The sequence below is a fragment of the Neofelis nebulosa genome, chromosome 3 (assembly GCF_028018385.1).
Source record: "Neofelis nebulosa isolate mNeoNeb1 chromosome 3, mNeoNeb1.pri, whole genome shotgun sequence".
NCBI lineage: Eukaryota > Metazoa > Chordata > Mammalia > Carnivora > Felidae > Neofelis > Neofelis nebulosa.
In genome coordinates this window covers 23233261-23257934 of record NC_080784.1, presented here as the reverse complement: position 1 = coordinate 23257934, position 24674 = coordinate 23233261, and the positions used below count along the sequence as shown (strand labels likewise).

Below are 24674 nucleotides of genomic sequence, written 5' to 3'. Positions count from 1 at the left end.
ATAACAACTATTCAACTTAATTTAAAATGCATAACAAACTGAGCTCCATGTTGAAAACGACATGTTTGATCCACCAATTATCCACACACGTATAGTGATGGCGGTCTGTACCTTTTCTCAGATGCTCTGCTTTTAACTAATTTACGGTTCAGACAAAGTAACAAACAAAAAGTAAAACTGTCAATACATGAACACGTAAAATAATCGTGTTGTTTTTCTTTATCATCATATTACTGACCTGTATTGACCTGTAAATCTCCTGATAAGTTTTTCATCATGGCCAAAGTATGTCACGAACATTGCTATCTAACAGCCAAGTTATTGCACATTCAGAGAATTTGATGGCCGGGTAAAATTTTTCCTCAACAAACGTGTATGGTTAGAGATTTTGCGAACTCGGCACAAAAAAACCTCTTCCCAATCCTCTCATTATTAAGACAGTAATTTAATTAAAATCAACTCAAAAGATTACAGAGAAGACAAAAATGACAAAACTTGTCATCTTGTGAAGGTATCAGCTGAGGTCAATGATTGGAAGGTGTTTCCATTATCATTGGCATTTATAATCCAGGAGCCTTAGACTTTAATCCGTTCCTTTTGATGCATGTCGTTATGTTAGAAATTCCATTTAAAAACCTAAAGAAGTTGAAATGGTTTAAATATAGACATATAGGAAGTGTGACGGCGTTCAGTATGTTTAACCAGTGATTTGAAACGATTCCTTTTCTTTAGACAAGATTCCTAATCTCTTAAACATTCACTGGACTGATTTTAATGGAGCAAACTTATAAAATCATTTTGCAACAGTGGTTTCATAAATGTGGAAGAAAACAAAACATTACAAAACGCAAGTGACTCCAGCATCTTCAGAGTGTGAACAGACTCTCGCACCCCACTGTTTAATTTTACATTCTTCGATAGATGATTCTCTCCCAAAACAAAACACTTCATTCAGCCAGATTGGACCGGTACCTGAAGAAACCAGATACAAATGCATCAGTAAACACGGTCTGGGGTCGATGTCTGAATGGGACAAAAACATTAATTGACCCTCTAACTTAAGACAAAGGTGCTGCTTATTATCTACATCCAAGTGCCGTGCTTTCTATTTGGATTCAAAAATTAATCTGCCCCGGAAAACCTGATATTCTGTCGCTGTGTAAACTAGTAAGAGTACAACGTAGTAAGATCTATACCAAAGGTACATCCACAGCTCTATGAAATCACAGATAAAAGAATGATTGGTTTTAACAGATTCATTTTATTTTTAGAAATAAGAAGGGAAATAAGCTTTGCTAATCATAGGTATGTGCAATGACCTGATGGTCTGAGGCCATCTGTATGAGGCATTCTCTGAAACATTAACAGGTACTGGAGTTCTTTTCTTAGCTTCTGGTGTAATGCTATTTACGTGTGCCTGGCTTACCAAATATATTACCTATTTTTTTTTTTTTTTTAATTTACATCCAAATTAGTTAGCATATAGTGCAACAATGATTTCAGGAGTAGATTCCTTGGTGCCCCTTACCCATTGAGCCCATCCCCCCTCCCACAACCCTTCAGTAACCCTCTGTTTGTTCTCCATGTTTATGAGTCTCTTATGCTTCGTCCCCCTCCCTGTTTTTATATTATTTTTGTTTCCCTTCCCTTATGTTCATCTGTTTTGTCTCTTAAAGTCCTCATATGAGTGAAGTCATAAGATTTTTGTCTTTCTCTAATTTCACTTAGCATAATACCCTCCAGTTCCATCGGCAATCAAAAAGCATATTATCTATTTTTAATTAAACTAAGTCTAATACAATCAGCAAAGGGCTTACAAACTATCCTGCAAAAAGACCATGGGTTATTAATTGCAAACACAGACAAACAACAACAAAATGACAGAGCTAATACTCTCTTTATCTTGAACTCTTCCCCAGACACATTAAAGGGTAAATGGCCATCAGCAGTAGGCTCCCTGGAAGATATTTAACCAACTAAATACACAGACTTCACTGCCACTTTCAAGAGAAGGACATTATTCTATCAATGAATAAGGAAACAACTGCTTTTTGAAAGGAATCCATGCATGCCAGGAGAAGATCATTTGAAAAATAATGTTTAGAAATGTTTTCCTGGTACACTCTAAAGATTTTCTGTGAGTGTCACATTTAAAACTTCCCCTTTCTTTTACACATAAGAAATGGAACCTTTGAAAGACTTCTAAATGAAAGATGTGGGGTTTTGTTAAATATACATAATGCAAACCTCCTGATGTGTTCTTAAGGACATTTCATGCTATCAAGAAACTGATGATTTAGCAGCTAAATTTCCAGAAACCCCTTAGCAAGTCTGGTGGATGGTAAATAAATATCTTAATACCGTCAGCATAATCAATAATACATTTTCTTCAATTCAGATCAATGTGATGTTGAAAGGTTCTCTTTCGGTCAAAGAGCTATATAAAACATAATTAGAAATCACTTCAGCTTAGAAACAGACCTTGTGACTTATAAAACACGGTATTAAGTGAAGACTTTTTTTTTTTCAAAGAGGCCTCTATAATGGCATACATAATGACATTACTCATGCTGATTTTTCAAATATTCTATGAGTTCAATAAATAAAAGTTTATATACATGGTGAGTGATGTGCATAATAATATAGTGGTGTGTGTACATATGAATAAGTTACAAATATTGGGAATTTTGGAACCACTTTGTGGATAACATTTGACCTAACTTAAAAAAAAATGGAGAGAGGTTTTCCACATGTATAAAAGAAGTTATTCCATAGAGTGGGGGCGCAAGGTAATGCTTGATGTATTACAACAGTCACCAGGATCCTGGCATCTAAAACACAAAGTACATTAATGAGGGGAGAGCAATCAAGGGGAAGCCTGCATAGAAAGCCAGGACCATGTTTACAATACTCTGAATTGTATATTGTGAGTCGCCAAAAGAAGTGACATCATTGGGGCACCTAGGTGGCTCAGTGGGTTGAGAGACCGCCTCTTGATTTTGGCTCAGGGTCATATCTCACAGTTGGTGGGTTTGAGTCCCACACCGGAATCTGCACTTAGTGTGGAGCCTGCTTGGGATTCTCCTTCTCTCCCCTCTCTGCCCCTCCCCAACTCACTCTCTCTTTCTCTCTTAAACTTAAAAAAAAAAAAATTATTTTTAAATGTTATCATCAGAACTACATTTTAGACATGTATATATGACAGAAATGTAGAAGTTGGATTAAAGAAGAAAGTCTGTAAGCTAGAAGGACAGTTAATAGGATGTGTATGGAGAGATTTTTCTCTGAAGACTTGTGTTTTCATTTACTCTCAGAATTAGATAGGAAATTTTTATTTCCACCTATAACAAAATTGGGGCATTCTCTTAATCTTTGGATAATTTGTGCCTCTACTAGAAAGATCCAAACATGAGACAAAATTATATTTGGGTTCACGTTCTCAAGGTAATTCGGAACACTGCATTGTTCAGTTCATATAGTAGTAATTAAATCATTCGGGCCCAAACAATATTTCTATTAGAAAAGAAAGGTCTTCCTGGGCTCATCAATTATAAAAGTAGTAACCTGAGAACTCAAGTATATTTTGAAATGTTTATAACCGTATTGAGCCTGTTTGACTTAAAATTTTAAGGCAGATAAAAAAGAAAAAGATTAGGGGAATATGACCTCAAAATCAGAAATCTTGCCAGGAATACATTTTTGTTCCCAAGGGGCTCTTACAAGGTATAGCCCCATCTTTTTTTGTGTTTGTCAGTGTTCGTATGTGTGGGCGTGTCTGCACACGTGTGCTTCCTTGTAAATGTATAAAGTCTATCTAAATTTTTTGGAAGCCCCAAAGGGACTCAAAAATATATGCAAATAGTCACAACTGCACAAATCGTGGAGCTCTGCCCATGTCCGGGTAGAAGAGAGCCAAAACAGTGGGACATTTCTACATTGTGTCTATTACACATACAGACATTCATAAAGTGTATCAACAAATGTAAGTAAAACTTCTGGGGACAGCATGGGTCTGTCATAAAGGGAGCCCAAGAACGGGATGGCTCTATGAGAGTCTCTGTTCCAGGGCACTGTCGTGCGGTCACTCCTCATGTTGTAGGTTCAGTCACTGGATTTCGATCTCAGCAGTGCAGACATTTCACAATCCGGGGAAAAGAGAATTAAGAATGAGAATCCCTCCCCTCCAGTGGCTGGAGCACCAGCAGGACAGCCCCGCAGGGGTAGCACAACACGGAAAAGAGTCCATTCATGTGCTGATATGTGAACACAAATGTTGAGAAGCCTCCGTAAAGGAAGTCACAAATGTCAGAATGCCAAAGCTGTAGTAGTAAACCGTGAACATTTAAGCCCAGTCTGTGACGAATTAATGATGTGGCTGAAAACGTTCCAAGTACTTTTAATCTGTTATCTCATTGAGTCCTCAAATAACCTTAAGAAGTTAAGTGCTCTTCTAGTGCCATTTGACTGTTGAGGAGAGGGAAAATCGAAGAGAGTAAGTAAGTTGGGCCAAGGTCATGTAGCTAATTTCCACCCTGCATCTGCGTGGAGCCAGTGCCTTTAAAAAATGATTCACTGCAATCCCCTGCGTCGTTAGAGTCAGTCGTTCAGCAGATCTGTGTTGCCTGCCTCCCTGAATGAAGGGAATCGAAATCCGTTCCTTCTTGCACTGACTTCCAGCTTATGTTTTAGAGTAGATGAGGCAACTGAGATCACATACGTAATCGGCAGCGGAGTTGATACCCGTATCTAGAACCCCTACCTCCTATTCCGGTGCTTTTTCCACCAAGGACCCGGATATGATAGACATATTGGGCGATTCAGTAACTCTGGTCTTTAGCGATGTAGAAAAGATTCAGCCACAGTGAACATCCTAGGTCTTTTCTACACCTGATGTTTAAAATTTACGTCTTCTAATAACGCTGTAAAATAATGGCGGTTATCTCCATTTCACAGGTACATCAACTGAGACTCAGGAAAAATGTTTGCGTTTATCAAAATAACAGAATGACACCAAGAGACAGAACATGATGACATTTAAGACTAGGTACAATTCACTGACTGCACAGAAGCCCAAAGAGAGTTATAAAAATAATTTTCACAGATTTGTTTTAATTTTATATTAATATATTCAGGACTATTGAGCCTAAGGGAAACATGTGTTTAATATGCATCTTTCCATCTCATTCCAAATTGTTTTCTGCATTAAAAATTAATTCAAACGTAGCATAAGATTCATAAAATTTTACCTTGATGTAAACCTCAAAGATTAAAAAACAAATTTTATTTTTATTTCTTTACATAATAACTATTCCACAAGGAATTTGGATGCTGCTGCCGTCACTGTTATTGTTTGTCTCTGAACTTTCTTTCTGGCTAGTGGCAAACTATGCAAAATTGAGGTGTTCAGTTTATTTTATACTCCTATCTATTTGTCATCCATCTATCTATTTATCTACCTAACCACGTACACATCTACAATTCCCTTTACCATTTGGGGGCTGGAAGGAGAGCAAATTGACTGATTTTGTGTTTCCAAAAGCAGACAGCTATCACTGTGTTGTCCACGGCTTCTGAAATTTTATGAGTTTGGTTTGTGATGCCTGGGAATGTGCTCAACCGATGATGTCATTCCCTCATAATCTCTTTTTAAAAAATTACAGATAGGGATATCTGTTTCAAAGATTCAGATTTAATCTGCTGTCCAGTCCCTCACCACTTTTCTGGGAAACAACAAACACCAAAAAGGTGATCATATTTTATGAGAGGTAGTATAGTGATGAGATTTCAGAGCAGCTGCCGAATAGGTGTGTGGAGAAGCAAAAACCGCTGTTGGTTAAAAGTCTGAATGAATTTTAATTAAATCTAGTCATGGCTGGGTGATTTCAATCTGGATTACTTTAAAGACTTCTAGTTGTGGGGCGCCTGGATGGCTCAGTCGGTTAAGCGTCCGACTTCAGCTCAGGTCATGGTCTCCGGGTCTGTGAGTTCAAGCCCCACGTCGGTCTCTGTGCTGACAGCTCAGAGCCAGGAACCTGCTTCAGATTCTGTGTCTCCCTCTCTCTCTGCCCCTCCCCCACTCCCATTCTGTGTGTCTCTCTCTCTTTCAAAAATAAATAAACAATAAAAATTAAAAAAAAAAAAAGACTTCTGGTTGAGAAGTCAACAACTTCTTCAAGAAAAAAGCCTTTTGTTTTGTTTTGTTTTGTTTTTTGGTGAGGTTAAAAATCAAAGGTGGAAACGGAATGGGAATCAGAACTGAGAATGGGTAAACTTAGACTATAGTTATCAATTCTAGTTTAGTGGTTCTGAAGAAGACACGCATTTTCCCTGTTTTAGCATAGATGCAGAATAAGGAGGTGGGGCTGATATAGCTCTGGGATTTCATTTACCTTTAAAATTCTGTGATTCTAAGATTTTAAAGAAGCTCTTTGGAAATTCTTCAAGATAACGAACTTAGAAGGACATTCTGTCTAGCGGAAAGAAATAGGTTAAGGCGCAAATCTTGTCTCCCCCCCCACAACCACCATAACCATTGAGCAAATTTGGGCAGGTTTTGTGACAGCTCTGTTAAGTTGACCGACTTTCTCTATGCAGACTGGGGCTATAATATCTATTCTCACAGGCAATGTGAGCACTAAGTGATATCATATAGTGTGTACTTGATTAACAATATTACCCCATACTTCGTATTGTCTTTGTTACCATAAGTAACAAAACAGATGTGTTAAGAACTCAGTGGGCTCCAAATCAGGTTCCATAATACCCAGCAGCCAAACATCTACCTTTTATTTTATTTATTTTTTATTTTTATTTCTATTTATTTTTTTATTTTTTTATTAGAGAGAGAGAGAGAGCATGAGTAGGGGAGCGGGGCAGAGGGAGAGAGAGAAAGAGAGAATCTTAAGCAGGCTGCATGCTCAGTGCGGGGGCTCGCAGGGCTTGATCCTGCGACCCTGGGATCATGACCTGAGCCCAAATCAAGAGTTGGATGTTCAACTGGTTGAACCACCCAGTGGCCCTAAACATCTACATTAAAAAAAATTTTTTAACGTTTATTTGTTTGTGAAGGAGAGAGAGACAGAGTGTGAGTGGGGGAGGGGCAGAGAGTGAGGGAGACACAGAATCCGAAGCAGGCTCCAGGCTCCGAGTTGTCAGCACAGAGCCTGATGCGGGGCTTGAACCCACAAACCCTGATATCATGACCTGAGCCCAAGTCAGACACTCAACCGACTGAGCCACCCAGTGTACCTAAACATTTACATTTTAAAACTTCCAGTGGGCAGGGGTCAGTCTGTAAGAATTTGAGTTCTGAGTCACTGATATATTTTATATTTGAGATTTTACTCGCATTCACTGAAGGGCCAGTTCAGAGGTACAGTGATATTTTTGATCTCCTTCCATTTATTCTTGTAATTTAAAAACTTCCACTTGGAAAATTGATTATGAAATGTGAAAGGGGTACTAGAAAAAAAAAAGATGATATTTATGTTTAGAATTTTCTTTAGTTTCTGCTTTCACGTTTGGAGCGGCAGCGCAAACTCCTGTAAACTTAGAAGACGAGTTGGCTACCCCAATCCAGCTCCAGCTTTCTGCATCAGCAAGAACTGATGGGACAAACTCCTGGAGCACCACCATGGTCGGTAAAGGTCGTTCAAGTTTGCTGCTGGGAGGCCACTGGAACAAGAGACTGGAAAGCCTGTCAGGCAGAGAAGTGACTCCCTCACCCTGCACTGCCCCGTGCAGCGACCAGGAGCCACTCAGTGCTTCCTTAAGTTTAACCTTCTGGTGTACTCAAAAAAAAAAAAACAACAAAAAAACAAAAAAACAAAAACAAACAAAAAAAAACATTCCACTGTCTGCAAAAGGTGCATCCAAATAAAAGAACCTATTTAAAGGAGTGAGCTTTAAGCTTTATTCCTATAAAACATTTTGCCTGCAGCTGCAAAAGTAATTGTTTTTAAAGCTAACAAGGATTATCTTGGGTAAGTCAGGTTTGCTGTTTTAAAACCAGAAGGGGGAGGAGGGGAATAACTATGTCCAGAATTGTGTTTTTTTCTTTAAGGGGGAAAATACAAAGGGTATAAATTTAAACTTTTTTCTTCTTGTTTCAGTTCTGGGAGTAATGTACAATATAGTGTTGATCTGATTTTTCTTACTTCCCCAGGGAACAAGTAATTAAAACCTGAATGCATCTCTCTCTTTCTCTCCCCTACGCCCACCTCCACTCATATTTCTAAGTTTCCTTTCCAGTCTCTATCCTGCGTTCGGAATTGCCTTTTCTTTTCCTCCTGAGTGAAACTGTAAATTTAAGGTGGAGGAGTTGAAACAGCTTCACATAAAGAGGTTGTTTGCCGTGTCTAATCCCAAATCCACTTACAATGTAAGCCCGGTTCTTAAAATACAACGTACAATGAAGCAGATCATGAAATTTATTGCTCAGGGTCTTTTTCTTCAGAACAAATAACCTCAGTTCTATTATGTCTCCCAGATCAGCTTGCTTCCTTATTTTAAAATTCTCATAATCATCGTTCAATTGTTTGGTATTGAAGTATCCACAGAGCGGTGAAAAGAGCAGGGTCTTGAGAAGAGTGAGGACAGGGTTGGCTTCCCCACAGAAGACACTCCTGCAGTCACACTTCTGTGGAGTACAAAGTCACATTCAACTTTGAGCCCTGGAATACCCCTGATGTCATCGACAATATGGTACTGATCCTTGCAAAGAGGATGGCAAATACCTTTGGAATGATACAGTTGGAGCCGTTGCTTACAGTGATCTATACCAACATATTGAGCGATACTATGAGCCAGGCTTTGCGTTGAGTACTTTCTGTATGCCAACTCATTTAAGATTCAGAATAAATCTGATGGGGTTGGTGCTATGATTCTCATTTTATTGGGGGAAAAAATGCAATCTGAGACAGAAGTAGCAGAGTTAAGGTTTCATCTCATATCTCCTCAGTTATAAAATTCTTAGTCTTTCCAATTCACTTCAGTAGGCAATTAAGAATGTTAAAGGAAAACAAAATTCAGACATGCCTGGTTGTTTCATTATAACAACACTCTATATCATGTATAGAATCACCAACTACCGTGAAAACACAGCCTCACTAAAAACGGACCCTCATCTTCGAGAAGTAGTCAGTTATCCAAACAAAATACGAGAGAACTGTCTCCATACAGCCCAATGATGCATTTCATATTAGACTAAATTCTATTGTTTTATTACTTATTTAAATGGAAAACATATTCTTGCCAGGATTTCAGAATGCTTATTTTTGTCTTTTCTTAATCCCTGAAGATACAAGCAGGAAGAAGGGCTATAGGGACAAGAATACCTTACTTGTGAGAGTAGGCCTTAATGTTAATAATGCAAGCTTAAGACATCTCTAACTTTGTGTTTACCACCTATGTTTGGAACTCAATGGAAAACAGCTTTGTACATCGTGATATTTATAGCAGCATTAACAACAACAGCCATATTATGGAAAGAGTCCAAATGTCCATCAACTGACAAATGGATAAAGAAGATGTGGTTTGTGTATATATATTTAGATATGTGTATATATATATATATATATATGTGTGTGTGTGTGTGTGTGTATGGTTTGTGTGTATATATATGTGTGTATATATATATATATATATATATATATATAATGGAATATTACTCAGCCATCAAAAGAATGAAATCTTGCTATGTGCAACAATGTGGATAGAACTAGAATGTACTGTGCTAAGCAAAATAATTCAGAGAAAGACAAGTATCACATGATTTCACTCATGTCGAACTTAAGAAACACGATGATGAACATAGGGGAAGGGAAGGAAAAATAAAATAAAAAGAGGGAGGCAAACCATTAGAGACTCTTAAATACAGAGAAAAAACTGAGGGTTGCTGGCAAGTGTTGCATCAAAGGGATGGGCTAAATGGGTGATGGGCATTAAGGAGGGCACTTACTGTGATGAGTACTGGGTGTTACATGTAAGTGACGAGTCAACTAAATTCTACCCCTGAAATCAATATTACACTATGTGTCAACAAACTAAAATTTAAATACAAACTTGCACAACAAGAGAAAAAAGCTTTTAAGTGTAGGGCAAGGCTTCATATTCAGTGAGGAAATGAAGCTGGGGAACAGCATCTTGTTTGCTTTCCTTCCACAGATCATATTCTGCCAAACGTTACTCGTTTTCCGCGAATTACAGTACATATGCTACTGCTGTTGCTCTGAATTTGGTTTACCCTTTATAATAGATGAAAGGTATACTTCAAGGTATAAGAGATTAATAAACTGCACCTACAGGGTTTCTTTTTTTTTAATCACAGATTTTGTAATTTTTATTTGAGAGAGAGAGAGAGCGCATACGAGCAGGGGAGAAGGGCAGAGGGAGAGAGAGGGACACAGAGAATCTTAAACAGCCTCCATGCTCAGTGCAAAGTCTGACCCTGGGATCATGACCTGAGCCAAAATCAAGAGTTGGACACGCAACTGACTGAGCCACTCAGGCATCCCGTGGGGTGAGGGGCTTTTCCCTTCACTTCCCTTCCTTTCCTTTCCTTTCCTTTCCCTTCCCTTCCCTTTCCTTTCCTTCCCTTCCTTTCCTTTTAATGTTTTATTATTTTTGAAAGAGCACAAGTAGGGGAGGGGCAGAGAGAGGGGGATAAAGGATCTGAAGCGGGTTCTCCACTGAGAGCTGCGAGCCTGAGGTGGGCTTGAACTCACGAACCTTGAGATTACGACCTGAGCCCATGTCAGACACTCAACAGACTGAGTCACCTGGGTGCGTGGGGCTTGTTTCTTAAAGACACAAAGTTAAATGTCTCTCTGTATAATGTAAGCTATAAAATCACTCATCTTGAGGAAAGGTGAGTTTTCCCCCGTTTTAGGATAGTTTTCTCTTTTTGGATTCAGTTATTCAGCTAGCCCATGTTTAAATTATCTGAAAAATGGCAAACTGTATTTCACTTTGTCAACAAAGGCACATCCTAATAATTCAAATAATCTACATGTTGTTATTCTTACAACTGAATAATTTTATCCATCTACCAGGTGAAGAAGTCACCATCGATGAAAATTGTATTTCATCCATTAAGCACTGTGGTTGTTCACTTCACAGATGCTAACAGTCATCTGAAATATTTTATATGATTAAATATTTGAAATAAATGGGCTTTCATGCTATTGGTCTTAGTTTCCACAGAAATAAATTCTCTCCTCATATGTTGTTGAAACCAAGGTTGGTAGCTCAGTCTTGCTAAACGACTGACTGATTCATTTGACTCTCCAGTGACCAAGAGTTGGGGATTTTTAAATTTTGTTTTCTTCTCTAGAAAAAACAATTATCTGGCTTATTGATATTTAAAACGTTTGCTTTAGGAGGTACATTTTAGAGGTGCAAGAATGATTTTAGTCCCATACTTTCCAACCTGGGGAGAAAGTTCTGAAAATTTAGTAGAGATGGAACATATGGAAATTCCAAAGATGTATGGTTGTAGAAAATTATGGATCTTTTCTATTTCCTTTGTTTCTTTTGTTCAAAGCTGTAAGACACAAATTAAAAACTGGGGCCAGGGGCTGAGCCTAGGTACAGAAATTCTTGCCATCACCACACTCTTTTGTCTTATCTCACCTCTTCATATGAGACTAAATGATTTTTCTGACCCCTGAAGACTTTGGAACCTGGATCTCTGCTTAAATTTCTCTCTCTTTTTAAATGCTTATTTTTGAGAGACAGAGAGACAGAAAGAGACAAGGAGACAGAGAATCCCAGGCAGGCTCTCAGCCACCCAGGTGCCCCAATTTATCTCTTCTTTTAAAGTTTATTTATCTTGACACACTCCCTTATTTTATTGCTATAGACAAAATAGCAGCATTACCAAATAATCTTATGTTTATAACTTTGCATGAAAATTCTTCTTGCCCATATCTAAAATAACACTTAATAAAATCAAGAAGGCCAATTTTTTTTGTCAACATCAATTTCAGAGAAACTAATTATGTATTTGTCAGATTTGTAGAGTAAATAAGGAAAAAAATAGTGACTTTAAAAGTCTAATTTATATGGTTACTTTTTTCTAATCTCTTTATCATTTAGAATTGAAATGCTCATATGTTTAATTATACATAAAACCTGTTGTAAGGTACCCATTTAGGAAAAATAAATGAGACAGTAAAAATGTTAAGATGTATACATTCAAATACTTTTGGCCCCTGCAAATTTTCTTCCTAGCTCTTAAAAAAAAATTCTTTTTTAACGTTTATTGATTTTTGAGAGGGGAGGGTGGTGAGGGGAGGGACAAAGAATCTGAAGCAGGCTCCAAGCTCTGAGCTGTTAGCACAGAGCCTGACATGGGGCTCAAACTCAAGAACTGCGAGATCATGACCTGAGCCGAAGTTGGACGCTAGGCCAACTGAGCCACCCAGGTGCCTCTCTTCCTAGCTCTTTAATACATTCATAGAGCAGGTTATGGAGTCAGCTGGGTAAAAATACACAAATATGCATGCAGCAACAGAATTACTCAGTGTTTTACGAACCTCAAATAGAGGGGAAAGTAACCTACCTCTTCCCTTATTTCTCATCACGTTTCTTAAAGGATTTAGAGAAATCATAAGGAGCAGGTAGGGAGAGCCTATGTAATCGCTTCTTTCTCTTTCATGGCTCCTCACTGTCCTTTTAGAATACAGGTGCTCCATCAGGGACCAAGGATAGATCTCACTGCTGTGGAACACGACTGCGAGGAAAATGCACAAGCCGGTGCCCGGCTCTCCAGTTCCGCAGAGGAGAGAATGTGAGCAAGCACCGGGAAATGCTCCTATGCCCCCAAGACCCGGATCCATAAACTGAGCTTCCCAGGACGGCCTATGGTTCACTTGTCCCTAGTTTTCTTCTAACTGCACCAATCACTATTTTCCTCTGGTGTTGTCTACTGAACCAAATGAGTCTAAACACCGTTTAAACACTAAAGATCGCCTGAGAGCGTATGCCATTTATTTTTAAGATCTATTTCTTTTCATTTCTACTTTCTAGGAAGGGATTTTGAAAAAAACTTCTACATAGGATATCTCTTCCTATTTTATATGTTCCTGCTGCTACTATATATATGTATATGAAATATATTTTTTAATTACCTTGTCCAAAGTAAGCTCCCTTATGCACAGCTTGAACACCTTGGTAACCCAAACTTCTACAGACGACCTGTCCACCTCGTAGCTCCCAGTGGTCATCACAGACTGTGCCCCAGTGGCCACTGTGGAAAATCTCCACTCTGCCCTCATGAGGACCGCTACCACCAACCAATCGTACGGTCTTAGGTGGAGCTGGAACAAAAGCAAGCAGGGGTTAATTATATATAACTATTGTTTTATAGTGCTTAAAAATTGCCACATTTTTCCCCCAAGAAGTAGGACTACTGAAACAAATATTAAACTTTCTAGCACCACCTGTTGGTAAAGAGTTTAATTGCAGATATTGCATTAGTCAAAACTGAAGTCGAATTTCTTCGGTCTCAACACTTCTATGAGTGACATATACAATTTATATAAGTTACATATATGAGAACACTTCAAATATTATGCCCCAAAGACTTTAAAATTCAACATCTAAAAGTTTATTAATATGCTAAAGACTTTTCATACTACTTAGTAAAAATAATAACAAATTGGTTATTTTCTTGCCACATTAACACACAAACTGGAACACGTAATCCAGTGACTTTCGATGATGTAGGAAGTGGAAGATATTTTATAAATTATAAACATAAAAATAGATGACCAAACATCCTATCTTTTACAAGAGAATCAAGATAACTATAGTGACAATATTTATTATTTTGGATATTTTGAGAAATTACTAAGGCAATAAACTTTGTGAAGAAATATACTATGTGTTTAACTATAAAAATTTTGTTCGCAAAATTAATCAAATTGCTATATATGATAAACCTTTATAAAATTTTGATCATGTGCACGTTTAAATGACTATTAAATGACTCTTTTGGTTTTTTTGTTTTGTTTTGTGTTTTGGGAGAGAGAGAGAGAGAGAGAGCGCGAGAGAGAACACCCAGGGCAGAATCCAAAGACACAAGGCTCTGTCTCAGCGGTGAGATCATGATCCGAACCAAAATCAAAAGTCAGACGCTTAACAGACTGAGCCACTGAGGTGCCCCGTGCCTCCTATTTTTAAAGAAAACAATATATATATATATATCCGGATATATATATACGTATATATACGGATATATATATACGGATATATATATATATATATAATGAACTTAGGGACAGATAAATAAAAGTATGTAAATATTATAAAAACAAGTCACTTGGAGAATAAAAATTTCTTTTTTTATTTCTTTTTTAATTTTTATTATTATTTTTTTAAGGCTTATTCATTTTTCAGAGACAGAGAGACGGAGCGTGAGCAGGGGAGGGGCAGAGAGAGAGGGAGACACGGAATCCGAAACAGGCTCCAGGCTCTGAGCTGTCAGCACAGAGCCCAACATAAGGCCCGAACTCACTGACGGCGAGATCATGACCTGAGCCGAAGTTGGACGCTTAACCGTCTAAGCCACCCAGATGCCCCCAGAGAATCAAAATTTCTTTAAAGAACCTTTATTATTCTAGTAAGTTTTCATTTAAAAATCATTTGGCTGAAGAATAGAATGAAAGGCAGAGACAGAAAATACTTTTAAAATTTAGTTCATGGCTAAATAAAAATAACAATATTCTCTAATAATTATAAAAGCCAACGAATAAGTACAGTTCTATTTAAATGTATCTTTTTAATGTAAGTTTGAGAAGCACTATAGTGAAAAAAGCAAGATGTGACTATCACCAAATATATCCCTGTCATATGAAAATGGAGTGTTAGGGAATGGGTTTACAAAGCTCAATTAATTGAAGAAATACTCAGCAACATTTTTTTTCTAAATTTTATTGAAACCATAATCCAGTAACAAGAATACCAACAATTTTCTATAACATTCTATAACAAAACTGACTGAGCCACTCAAAAACATAAAAAGCTAACATGTTAATATGTGGTATTATAATTATAATTATTTTCTTGATTCTTCCAAAATAGAATTCAGTGCTAAATACCGAATTAATGTAATCAGGCCCAAGTGCATAAGCCATTCCTCACTTAATAAACATGAGTTTAAAACATTCTTAAAGGCAAAATAATTCGTTGTTACAGTATTCACACTTTCAATTACCAAGTAAAATACCCATGTGACCCAGTCATTCATTATAATTACTTAAGAAAATGGGCAATAATAATCCAGGCGTGGATTGTTTAATGTTTTAAAATATTAGAGTCATGTAGTATTAACAAGTACCACCCCCAAAGGTTTTGTCTTTCCAGAAGTCAAATATACCCACACATAATATATTTATCATGATGCTGTGACAAAACACATCATATTCAAACAGCTGATTACATGAGCTTGATGTTCTTCTTACCCAAATAGGTGTAGGAAAGTGTTATGGCTGTGTATTCTTTACCACTTACCCCTCCCAAAATGTCATTAAGAAGCCTTGTGTATCCTGGGGTAGTATTTCTCAAACATTAGTATCGTCTTAGCCTGTTCAGGCTCTATAACACAACACCATAGACTGGGTGGCTTAAACAATCGACGTGGTATTTTTCACAGTTCTGGAGCCTGGAAGTGGAAGACCAAGGTGGTGACAGATTTGGTCGGTGGTGTGGCCATTTTTGTTGGCATGTAGACAGTGTTAATGCATTTGTCAAGTAAGAAAGAGTAGGGGAGCTATTTCCTTATTGAAGGTGAGTTTTGAGCAAAGACAGTAAGTCCAGCTCATAATAGATATTTAAAAAATCTTGATAAAGTTATGTAATATTAATTATACTATATATTTAGATGTGTTTTCTTTCTTTTTTATATCTGTCACTGTAGAGTATAGCTGAAGTGAAAAACCCAAGAATCAGATAATCTGGATTTTAGTTCCGCCTCTCACATGGCTTCTATGACCTTATGAAAGCGTTTAACTACCCTAAGACCAAGTTTTTCAGCAAGCCAAAAATATCTACTATCTCACCCTCTGCAGAAAAAGCTTGCCAACCCCTGGTGTAGTTGAAAACACAATCCATGGACTAGAATGCCAGAGGATTTCGGTAGGGATACTTTTGCTAAGTGGTCCTGGAACAAATAAGGTCATGGCTCATCTCTGCTTTCCTTTCCAGCTTCGCTGAGAACCACTCCATCCGTGCCCTTCTTGCTTTTTACTTCTGTTATATAACCGGTCACATTTCCCAAATAAGCCTTGCTCTCCCTTATTTCCGGAGCTTTGATCGCTGTTGGAAATGCTCCCTCAACCCCCTACACCCTTTCTCCCACACACACACACCATCCAGTTCTCCCCGTGCCGCCTCCAGTCCCAGGGTTTGGATAGGTTTCCGTCTTGAAGCTTCAGCAGCACTAATGACCCACCAAAGCACGCTAAACCAGTTTGTTTTCTCCATTAAACTGAGATCCTTACCGCTAACATTTTAGCACCTGGCAGAGCACAGGATTTCACTTAGGAGGCACTTGATGAAGAGTTATGGTATGAGTGAGTGAATGAATCACCGTGAGCTCTTCCTGATGTGCAAAGTGTATCCCTGAGTGGATGGAGTTAGTAAATGCTGAAAATATCAAACAATAGAAGACATAGAATTCAATATTTCACAGGTGTCTGGAGGGACTATAATTCCTACGTGTAGAAGCAGTAAGGGAAGATGCTGGTTTACCTGAGATAAACGAGTCCCATTAGGGGAAGAAAGGATGTGGCTATTTACTGAGAGCCCCCCAAAGTGGGAGGAATGATCAGAAGCCTTTATATATCCTAAAACCCCGTTTTGTAGGTTCAGAGGATTTATTTCTTAGTGGCAGACTAACGTTCAACAGAATCTTGGGACTAAATGTCAATTCAATTTACAGCAAGAAATGTAATTGCCTCAAAAACTGGAATATTTGTATCTACTTGACAAGGCCATTTTCTCCCCGTGGGCAATCTGCACAGGAAGTCAAATTGCAATCAGTGAATTATTACTTTAATTAATTTATTAATTTTCAATGAGACACAGCAATGAGATTTTGCCTCTGGGACTGGCCAACACTGTTTGGTTAATACATTTTTCTTTACATATGTTAATACATTCCATCAGGTTAGGTGATTTGGCATATCTCTGCTCTGATTCATTTTCGTTTAACTTCCTACAGGCAATCTGACTATTCTTATTTCCCAGTTCTGAAGGGAAGGGTATAGTACTGATCATTTCTATATATTCTTAAAAGTCTGTATATAAAATAAAACCAATACATAAGATATTTATTATACTAATAGCTCACTCATATTTCTATGATCATAAGAAAATTTTTTCAAAAGAAAAATATGTCATAGAGCAGATAATTTACAAAAAGTTTTATAATGTAATGTGAAGAAATAATTCAAAACATAATAAAAGTTAACAACTTTGGAGGTTATTTTTGTTTATTGTGGGCTTATTTTGAAAGGAGGAAATAAAACATAACTATAATAAATATCTTAGAATAGAAAAAGAGTTGATTATTATATATACATTAAATGAAGAGTTTTGGGGGCATTAAGCATAACATCAAAAGATCATGTAGAAATGGAAAAACAAAGATGATAATATAAGTATTATACAAAAAGACCAGATGTACCCAAGGAAATTACAGTAATTTTGTATATGGGGCAAGAAATTGAATATATAATCTTTTTCTTATTTTCTGGAATTGCATTATTTTAAAAACTAAGATTCATAAAAGAAGTGGTGGCTGGAGAGTCACTAATGTCCTTACTGTTGTAAAGGGTCAATGACTCAAAGCTGAAATTCACAAAATTGAGAGGAAAGAACAAGCTCAGAATGAGCGAGATATAAGGCCATTCATGGAAGGAACACACACAATGTTGTCTGCTGTTTGTGCATAATACATATGTAGCAAATGTATAAAACCAGAAATGGAAAGAGACATATATATTCCAAGATAAAGGTTCACCCTGGAAAAGCTAGGGACGCTGGCATAAATAGGGTCTCAACTGTCTTAGTTAACATTCTGTTTCGTAAAAAACAAATACCTGTAGTCAGTATGGTAAAATGTCAAATTCTCCAAAATCCAGGTGATGTGTACATGACTACTGGGTAGCTGTTTGTTATAAATGTTCATCTTTTTTCCCTTTATATTTGAAATATATTTTATTTAAAGAAGAGAACACATCTACAGCTCTGTTGATGGAGCCACACGTGAGCCCTAAATAAGTTACAAAAGTGCTTCAGTGCCAGTCTTAAGAGTTTGAAAAAAAGGGATTCTAACTCTACTAGGCTCTATTAGATAGGGAAAATTCTAATCTGAAAAGAGAGATCAGGAAGGATGTGAACTATGGGGGCTTCTTTGCACGTGTCCCTCACCGCTACTTGCGTAGAAGTCAAGAACGGAGGTTAAAAACAATTCTTGAGGAGTATAGTTATCTCAACTATTACCGTATCATTTACCTCATGGTCACGTTTTCTTTATTCATATCATTTATTAGAATTAGAATTCAGGGTTAAATTTATTACAATGGTAATTATTATATTTATTTCCAAATTTAGTAAATTAAAAAAAAAAATCTGATTGCAGTTTGATCTGGAAGTCCTCACAATGTGGCCAAATTCCTCTAGAAAGGAAAGTGATGTCTTCTTTATGATAATTAGCTTCATGAGGTAGTTAGCTATGAACCGCAGCACAACCTTGATATCAGATGTCTGGAGAAACAGAGTTAAACCTCTCTGGAAAATTACCGTAACAGATTTTGAATCTTACTCTGGAAGTTGAAGGAGACAAACATTTTGGAAATCCGAGACAGAGCAGAGCACAAAGTAGATGGAGAGGGTCTTAGTGGAGAAGAGGCGTGCAGTGTAGTCTGATGACAGCGGAGAGATTGAGAGCGGCCAGGGAGGAAAATGTAGTGTCTACACTGGCTGGGAATTTCAAGACAATGAAATCTGAGGTTCACCTTTACCTTGTAGACTGTTCTGCTTGCATTTTCCTATTATAACTAAACCTTCAGTAAAATCCTCTCAGATCCCCAGGCAGCACTAGGCTTCTTCCTCAAATGAAGGGAGAGATGTAGTGCTTATTGTGGAATGAGCAGTGTGGAGAGAAAGAAAGGTATGTAGGTTGTTTCCTAAACCAACCACAACGAATGATCCCCATCGTGTGGCTTAAAACAAGAAATTTATTCCCTCACAGGTTTGGAATCCAGAAGTCTGAAATCAAGATGTCCACAGGGTCATACTCCTTCTGAAGGCTCTTCGGAGAAATACTTCCTCACATTTTCCTAGCTTCTAGTGGCTCCTGGCAGTTATTAATGTTCCTTGGCTTGTAACTGTGTCACTCCAATCTCTGCCTCTGTTTTCTTCCTGGGTCTGTGTGTCCCTCTCATAAAGATGCCATTTGAGTTAGGGACCACCTGGATCCAATATGACCTCATCTTAGCTTAATTACACTTGCAAAGATGCGACTTCCAAGTAAGGTCATATTCTGAGGGTTCATGCGGATGTGAATTTTCACATTCTTAAACCCAGTATTACAGAGGTAGCAGGGAAGATACATGATGGAAGGTAATTTTTTCTGTATTTTCATCAGACTATTTCAGATAGGAGGCACTCAAATTGCCTTAGAACATGAGGTTGGTGTTCAGTTTTATTTTAACATTGAAGAACAAACTAAAGGCCCAAGATTTGAGGACTGCAGAATAGAGAGGTGGTAGATATTTTGGCGACATTGGAAATTCACTGGAAATTAGTTAGCAAACTCCACCATGATTATACTGAACACTTATAGTTCAACTGCTGAATAACTAAAGACTGAGAATCTGTTGCTTCAAAATCCACGATACCAAACTCACATAGCACTGAGTAAATCTAACTTAATTATGAGTGGGAGTGAATTACTTCAGTGTGTGCAAATTAAAAAGTAGCAGAAGGCTATTCTTTCCTATATTTCATTTGTCAGTTTTTGAGCTTTCTCATCAGAGATAGCTTTAAAAGAATCTTGCTGGAAGAAGTGGTAAATTTTTAAGATGGAAGAACTTTGTGTTTAAAAAGAATACCTCTCTTGTTGTGCAGATCCCCACAAGGATATGATGGTTAAGAATAAGTTTATGTTGCGGGGGGGGGGGGGAACAAACAAAACGGAAAGGTTGAGTAAGACAAGAAAAGCAAGTGTGGTTGGGAGCGTAAGTTGTCTGAGAGTATCCTGGGCGCTAATGTTGCTTCTACTATTGGATTTCCAAATTGTCAATTAAACAGACGTGTCTGTGTTTCAAAGACCATATTGTTTTCTTCAAGGGACCGTATCCACATATTAGGGTATTGATTATCATTTTAGACCAATTTTGTTATTATTTAATATCTCATTTCTACGTGAGTCTTAGTTTCTAGAGTTGCTGAGGAGAACTGCAAAAAATGTATAAAGGTGCATTTTACTTGCCTATTTTTAGACTATTTACAATTTGCTCTTCACTTAAAACCATTAAGATATTGAATGGAGCTAATTTAGAAAACTCACACCACAAAATAGCATTAATTACATTATCATTCTTTCTGATTTCTGAAAATGTAGACATCAGTCAGACCTCATAAATGTCCTTGTGTCCCTCTTTATAATCTGTTAAGACATTGATAAGTGATTTAGCCTATTTGAGCCTTGACTATTTATAAATATATTAACACGTACCTCCTACATTTGAGGTGTCAAATATGACATTATGTGGAAAAAATGTATTTTAAATAGTAAAGTACTATACAAAAGGTAGTGATAAAATTATTCATTTTATTTCATTCTGAAAGTTATTCTAGGAAACTATGAAATCATAGACTGTGGGGATTTTGAGTTGTGGATTTCGTGGAGAAAAATGTCTTAACTTTGGCCCAAGGAAGATTTATCTGTCCAGTTATTGGCAAGGCTGACAACCCAGGACAGATTCTTTGACTTTTTATGAAGAGCAAATTATTTTCTAAAATAACTGAGTGTTTGCCCCTTGAATTGGATCAGGAGGTAAATTAAAAGCCAATATACATTCTCTTTGTCATTGTGTGCTATATTTTGTTTAGGCTCATAACTTTTCAGAGCTCCAGGGGGCCATCACGACTGACTTGCCGGGACTGGTAGAAAATAGCATAGACAGTCTGCATTTGACAGTAGAAGCCATGATTTGTGTCCGAAAGCTGTGTCCACAATATTTGAGGACACATCACTTGACGTCTCAAATATCCAACGAAAAAAGCTGTTTCTCTCTCCTCCAGGACTCATTGCTTCCATTTGCTTAGCTTAAACTTTGGCTGTTTTGGTGTAATCAAAGTAGATACTCTTAGAAACAAGAAAAAAAGCACAGGATAGCAAATTTTGTTTGGATAATAACAGAAAGAAAAGCAGAAAATAATGCAAAATGTGGGTCCTTAGGTTAGGGTACTAAATGCTTTATTTCACATGAGAGGGTCCTAGTGCTTATTTACCAGAGGGGGCTGGGGGTGGGGTGGGGTGGGGTGGGCGGTGAGGATCTGTATCATAAAACAGGAAGCTTGTTTAGATGGGAAGTCAGGCTGCAAACTTCCTTTATGACTTCGGACAAATTGTTTTGCCTGCTTTCATTGTATTTAATTTCTTCATTTGTTATGACATCTTGTGGAATTGCCTTCTAGGACTTTCGTGAGAACTGGTTTAGTCCATGAATGTACTTTGAAGAGGTTTGCAAAAGAGACTAAAGAGACTCTAATGTGATAGGATTTAAAATGAGATAAACCGAGATTCACACTCCGCCTCATATATGCTAGCTGTGTGATTTTGCACAGGTTAATGACCTGTTCTAAATCCTCATGGGAAAAACAGCAGACAGATAGGTTTCTTGACAGGATTAAATGAAGTAGGTATATACATAGGGCTCTGTAGAACACCTGGCCCAGAAGACTCACTCTTTCTGTTATAGGTATTGTTATGAATATTATTATTTCTTAAAAATTCAGATTTCTGGCCTAATTGGGAATCGGTGATGATACGACAAAAGTATCATGTATAAAAGAAATTTTCAACTACACTGTGCTTCAGAATTCCAAAGAAAGCTTCTGGAAACCGCACATAGCAGCCCACAACCCAAATTCCTGAAATAAACATCTCTGTATGTTGAGTCCGGCCATCCATATGGGATAAAAGCCTGAGAGATCATTCTGATGCTCACCATAGCCTGAGAACAAATGTCAGACCAATAAAAGAATTTTTTTGCATCATGGAAGAAATGACCTAATATTGCTGTCCAATAAGCACTTAACAAGAATATTATTAAGTATTAGTTAGCAGCGCAGTTAAGTTGATCCACTTTTTCAGGAACTTTAGCCCTGCACTCTGAGATTCTGAAGGGGTGATCCTGCCCAACCCATCATTTGGTATTGATCCTTTACAGACTACAGTACTTAGTCAAGGGAAAACTCAGATTCCAAAAAGAGACCACAAGAGTTCTTTTTAAGGAAAAAGGTGGCACTCTTTCTCAGACATGGATAAATGTGCAGATTCTGCAGCACAGCAAGAGCCTAATAGACTATGAATGGATATGAGAGAGAGAGAGAGAGAGAGAGAGAGAGAGAGAGAGAGAGAGGGAGAGGGAGAGAGAAGGAGAGAGATACTGAATCTAAATGACTTAGTTTGAACTCCTGGATCCCACTAAGCCTGAAGCAAAACCATCTCTTGGAATTCTCCATTATGTGAATCAATAGGTTCTGTGTCTCCATTAAGCAAGTTTCCACTACTTTCTACTTAAAAAACTCTTACAAAGGCATAAATGGTGATTATTTGAGAATAAAAATTCTCAAGAAATAGCTTCCCAGGTCATTCTTTTTCTCATGATCTAATTAATCACCATTGGTTACAGTCTACTTAAACTGAATTAGCCTGGCAATCTTTATTATTCCATGAAAACACCGTAATGTAAAAGAACATCCCTGAAATGTCAAAACAAAACATTGACAAGAAACCAATAAAAGTGAAATTGATTTTATAACTACAAAAACAGCAGAATGTCTCACATTTACTTACTATACAATGTAGGCCTTGAGAAGTGAGGGACAGGAAGATGGGCAGAGACACCTGAAGCAGATCTTCCTCATTCTGAAAGTTCCGGCTTTGCCCCGCGAAGATTTAGATGTGAGACTTCAGACACTGAGATCAATTCTCGATACTTTCCTGTCATAGGATGAATTACATCCACCCAAAATACAACTGTGGACATCCTAATACCCATGTGACTGTATATAGAGATAGGGCCTCTAAGGAGATAGTTCAGGTTGACTGAGGCCATAGGGGTGGGGCCTAATCCAACAGGACTAGTGTCCTGAGGGCACTTAGATCTTGGACTTCCAGGGTCCAGAACTAGGAGGGAACAGATTTGGGTTTAGTCACCCTGTCTGTCGTACTTTGTTCTCACAACCCTATCAGACTAATCCACGTCTCCCTCTCTTTTCCTGTTTTGTGTTTAGCTGCAAATGAGTAACAGAGTCCCTCAATGGGTATAAATTTGAAAATACAGCTTTTTCTCTAATTTATAAGTTAGAAGCAGCCATCCCTGTTAGGTCATGATCTGAGCACAGTAAAAACCTCCCTTTAACAAAATCACTGTGCCACTGAAATGCCAACTTTATTTAAAGGCTTAGCAGAGTCTATTTAAAAAAAAAAAAAAAAAGACAGAAAGAAAACGGCAAAGGGGCACCTGGGTGGCTCAGTTAAGTGGCCGACTTCAGCTCAGGTCATCATCTCACGGTTCATGGGGTTGAACCCTGCATCAGGCTCTGTGATGAGAGCTCAGAGCCTGGAGCCTGCTTCAGATTGTTTGTTTCCTTCTTTCTCTGCCCCTCTCCTACTTGTACTCTCTTTCTCTCTCTCTCAAAAATAAACAAACATTAATTTTTTTTTTAAACCTGCAAAAGTATTTATTAAGGGCTTACTAGATGTTTTACTACAGTAATAATAATTACTCATTTGGCTACTTTCTGTGATTAATATAATACATGTTCTTTTGGTATAGACATAGTATTTCTATGTGCGAGTGAAATAGAAGGTAACAGAATATAACAGGAGACTACAACAGGAGAGAGTTTGGCATGAAAGCTTGTTTTGGAATAGAACAGATAATCATTTTGTAGGGAATAAATGAATTATGCTATAAGCCATGTGGAGTTTTTGCAAAAATATTGTGCACAGAGACTGAATGTTTGTGTTCAGGTGATGCAATTTACCTTTCAGCATTTCTAGGAAATGGAAAATCAGAATTACACAGAACATCATTAGGAAGAAGGGTGGTTTTCATTTTGCTAAATCATTCACATTAAGATTCCTTTAAATAGTTCCCGGTAATGAGCATCTGAAAAGTTCTGGGATTCAGGTGTTCCATTTTGCAGTGAGTGGGTCAGGCAGAATGCGAGTAATTCAGGGAAGCAGGGAATGGAAATCACACAGAGCACCCCCGGGAAGGGGCCAGCCTGTAGGTTAAGCCATAATGGGAGATATTTCTCGGGCACTTCACGTGCAAGCCAGCAACTGTGTGGTTCTGGGGAATCTGGTGTTGAGATTCCCTCTGCAGGATGGTGCATTTCCAGAGAAGTCCAGGGCGAGAGGGGGC

General features: G+C 37.7%; 1 protein-coding gene across 1 annotated transcript in view; it reads right to left on the bottom strand.

Annotated features, from left to right (window-relative positions):
• Positions 1 to 426: 426 nt before the first annotated feature.
• MSR1 (macrophage scavenger receptor 1) overlaps positions 427 to 24674 on the bottom strand; it is an 81903-nt gene continuing 57655 nt past the window's right edge. The window contains exons 9-10 of the mRNA XM_058720105.1: positions 13131 to 13319; positions 427 to 972 (exon numbers count right to left, since the gene is read on the bottom strand). Coding sequence (XP_058576088.1) covers positions 839 to 972; positions 13131 to 13319 — 323 coding nt within the window. The 3' untranslated portion in view covers positions 427 to 838. The remainder of the gene's footprint in view (positions 973 to 13130; positions 13320 to 24674) is intronic.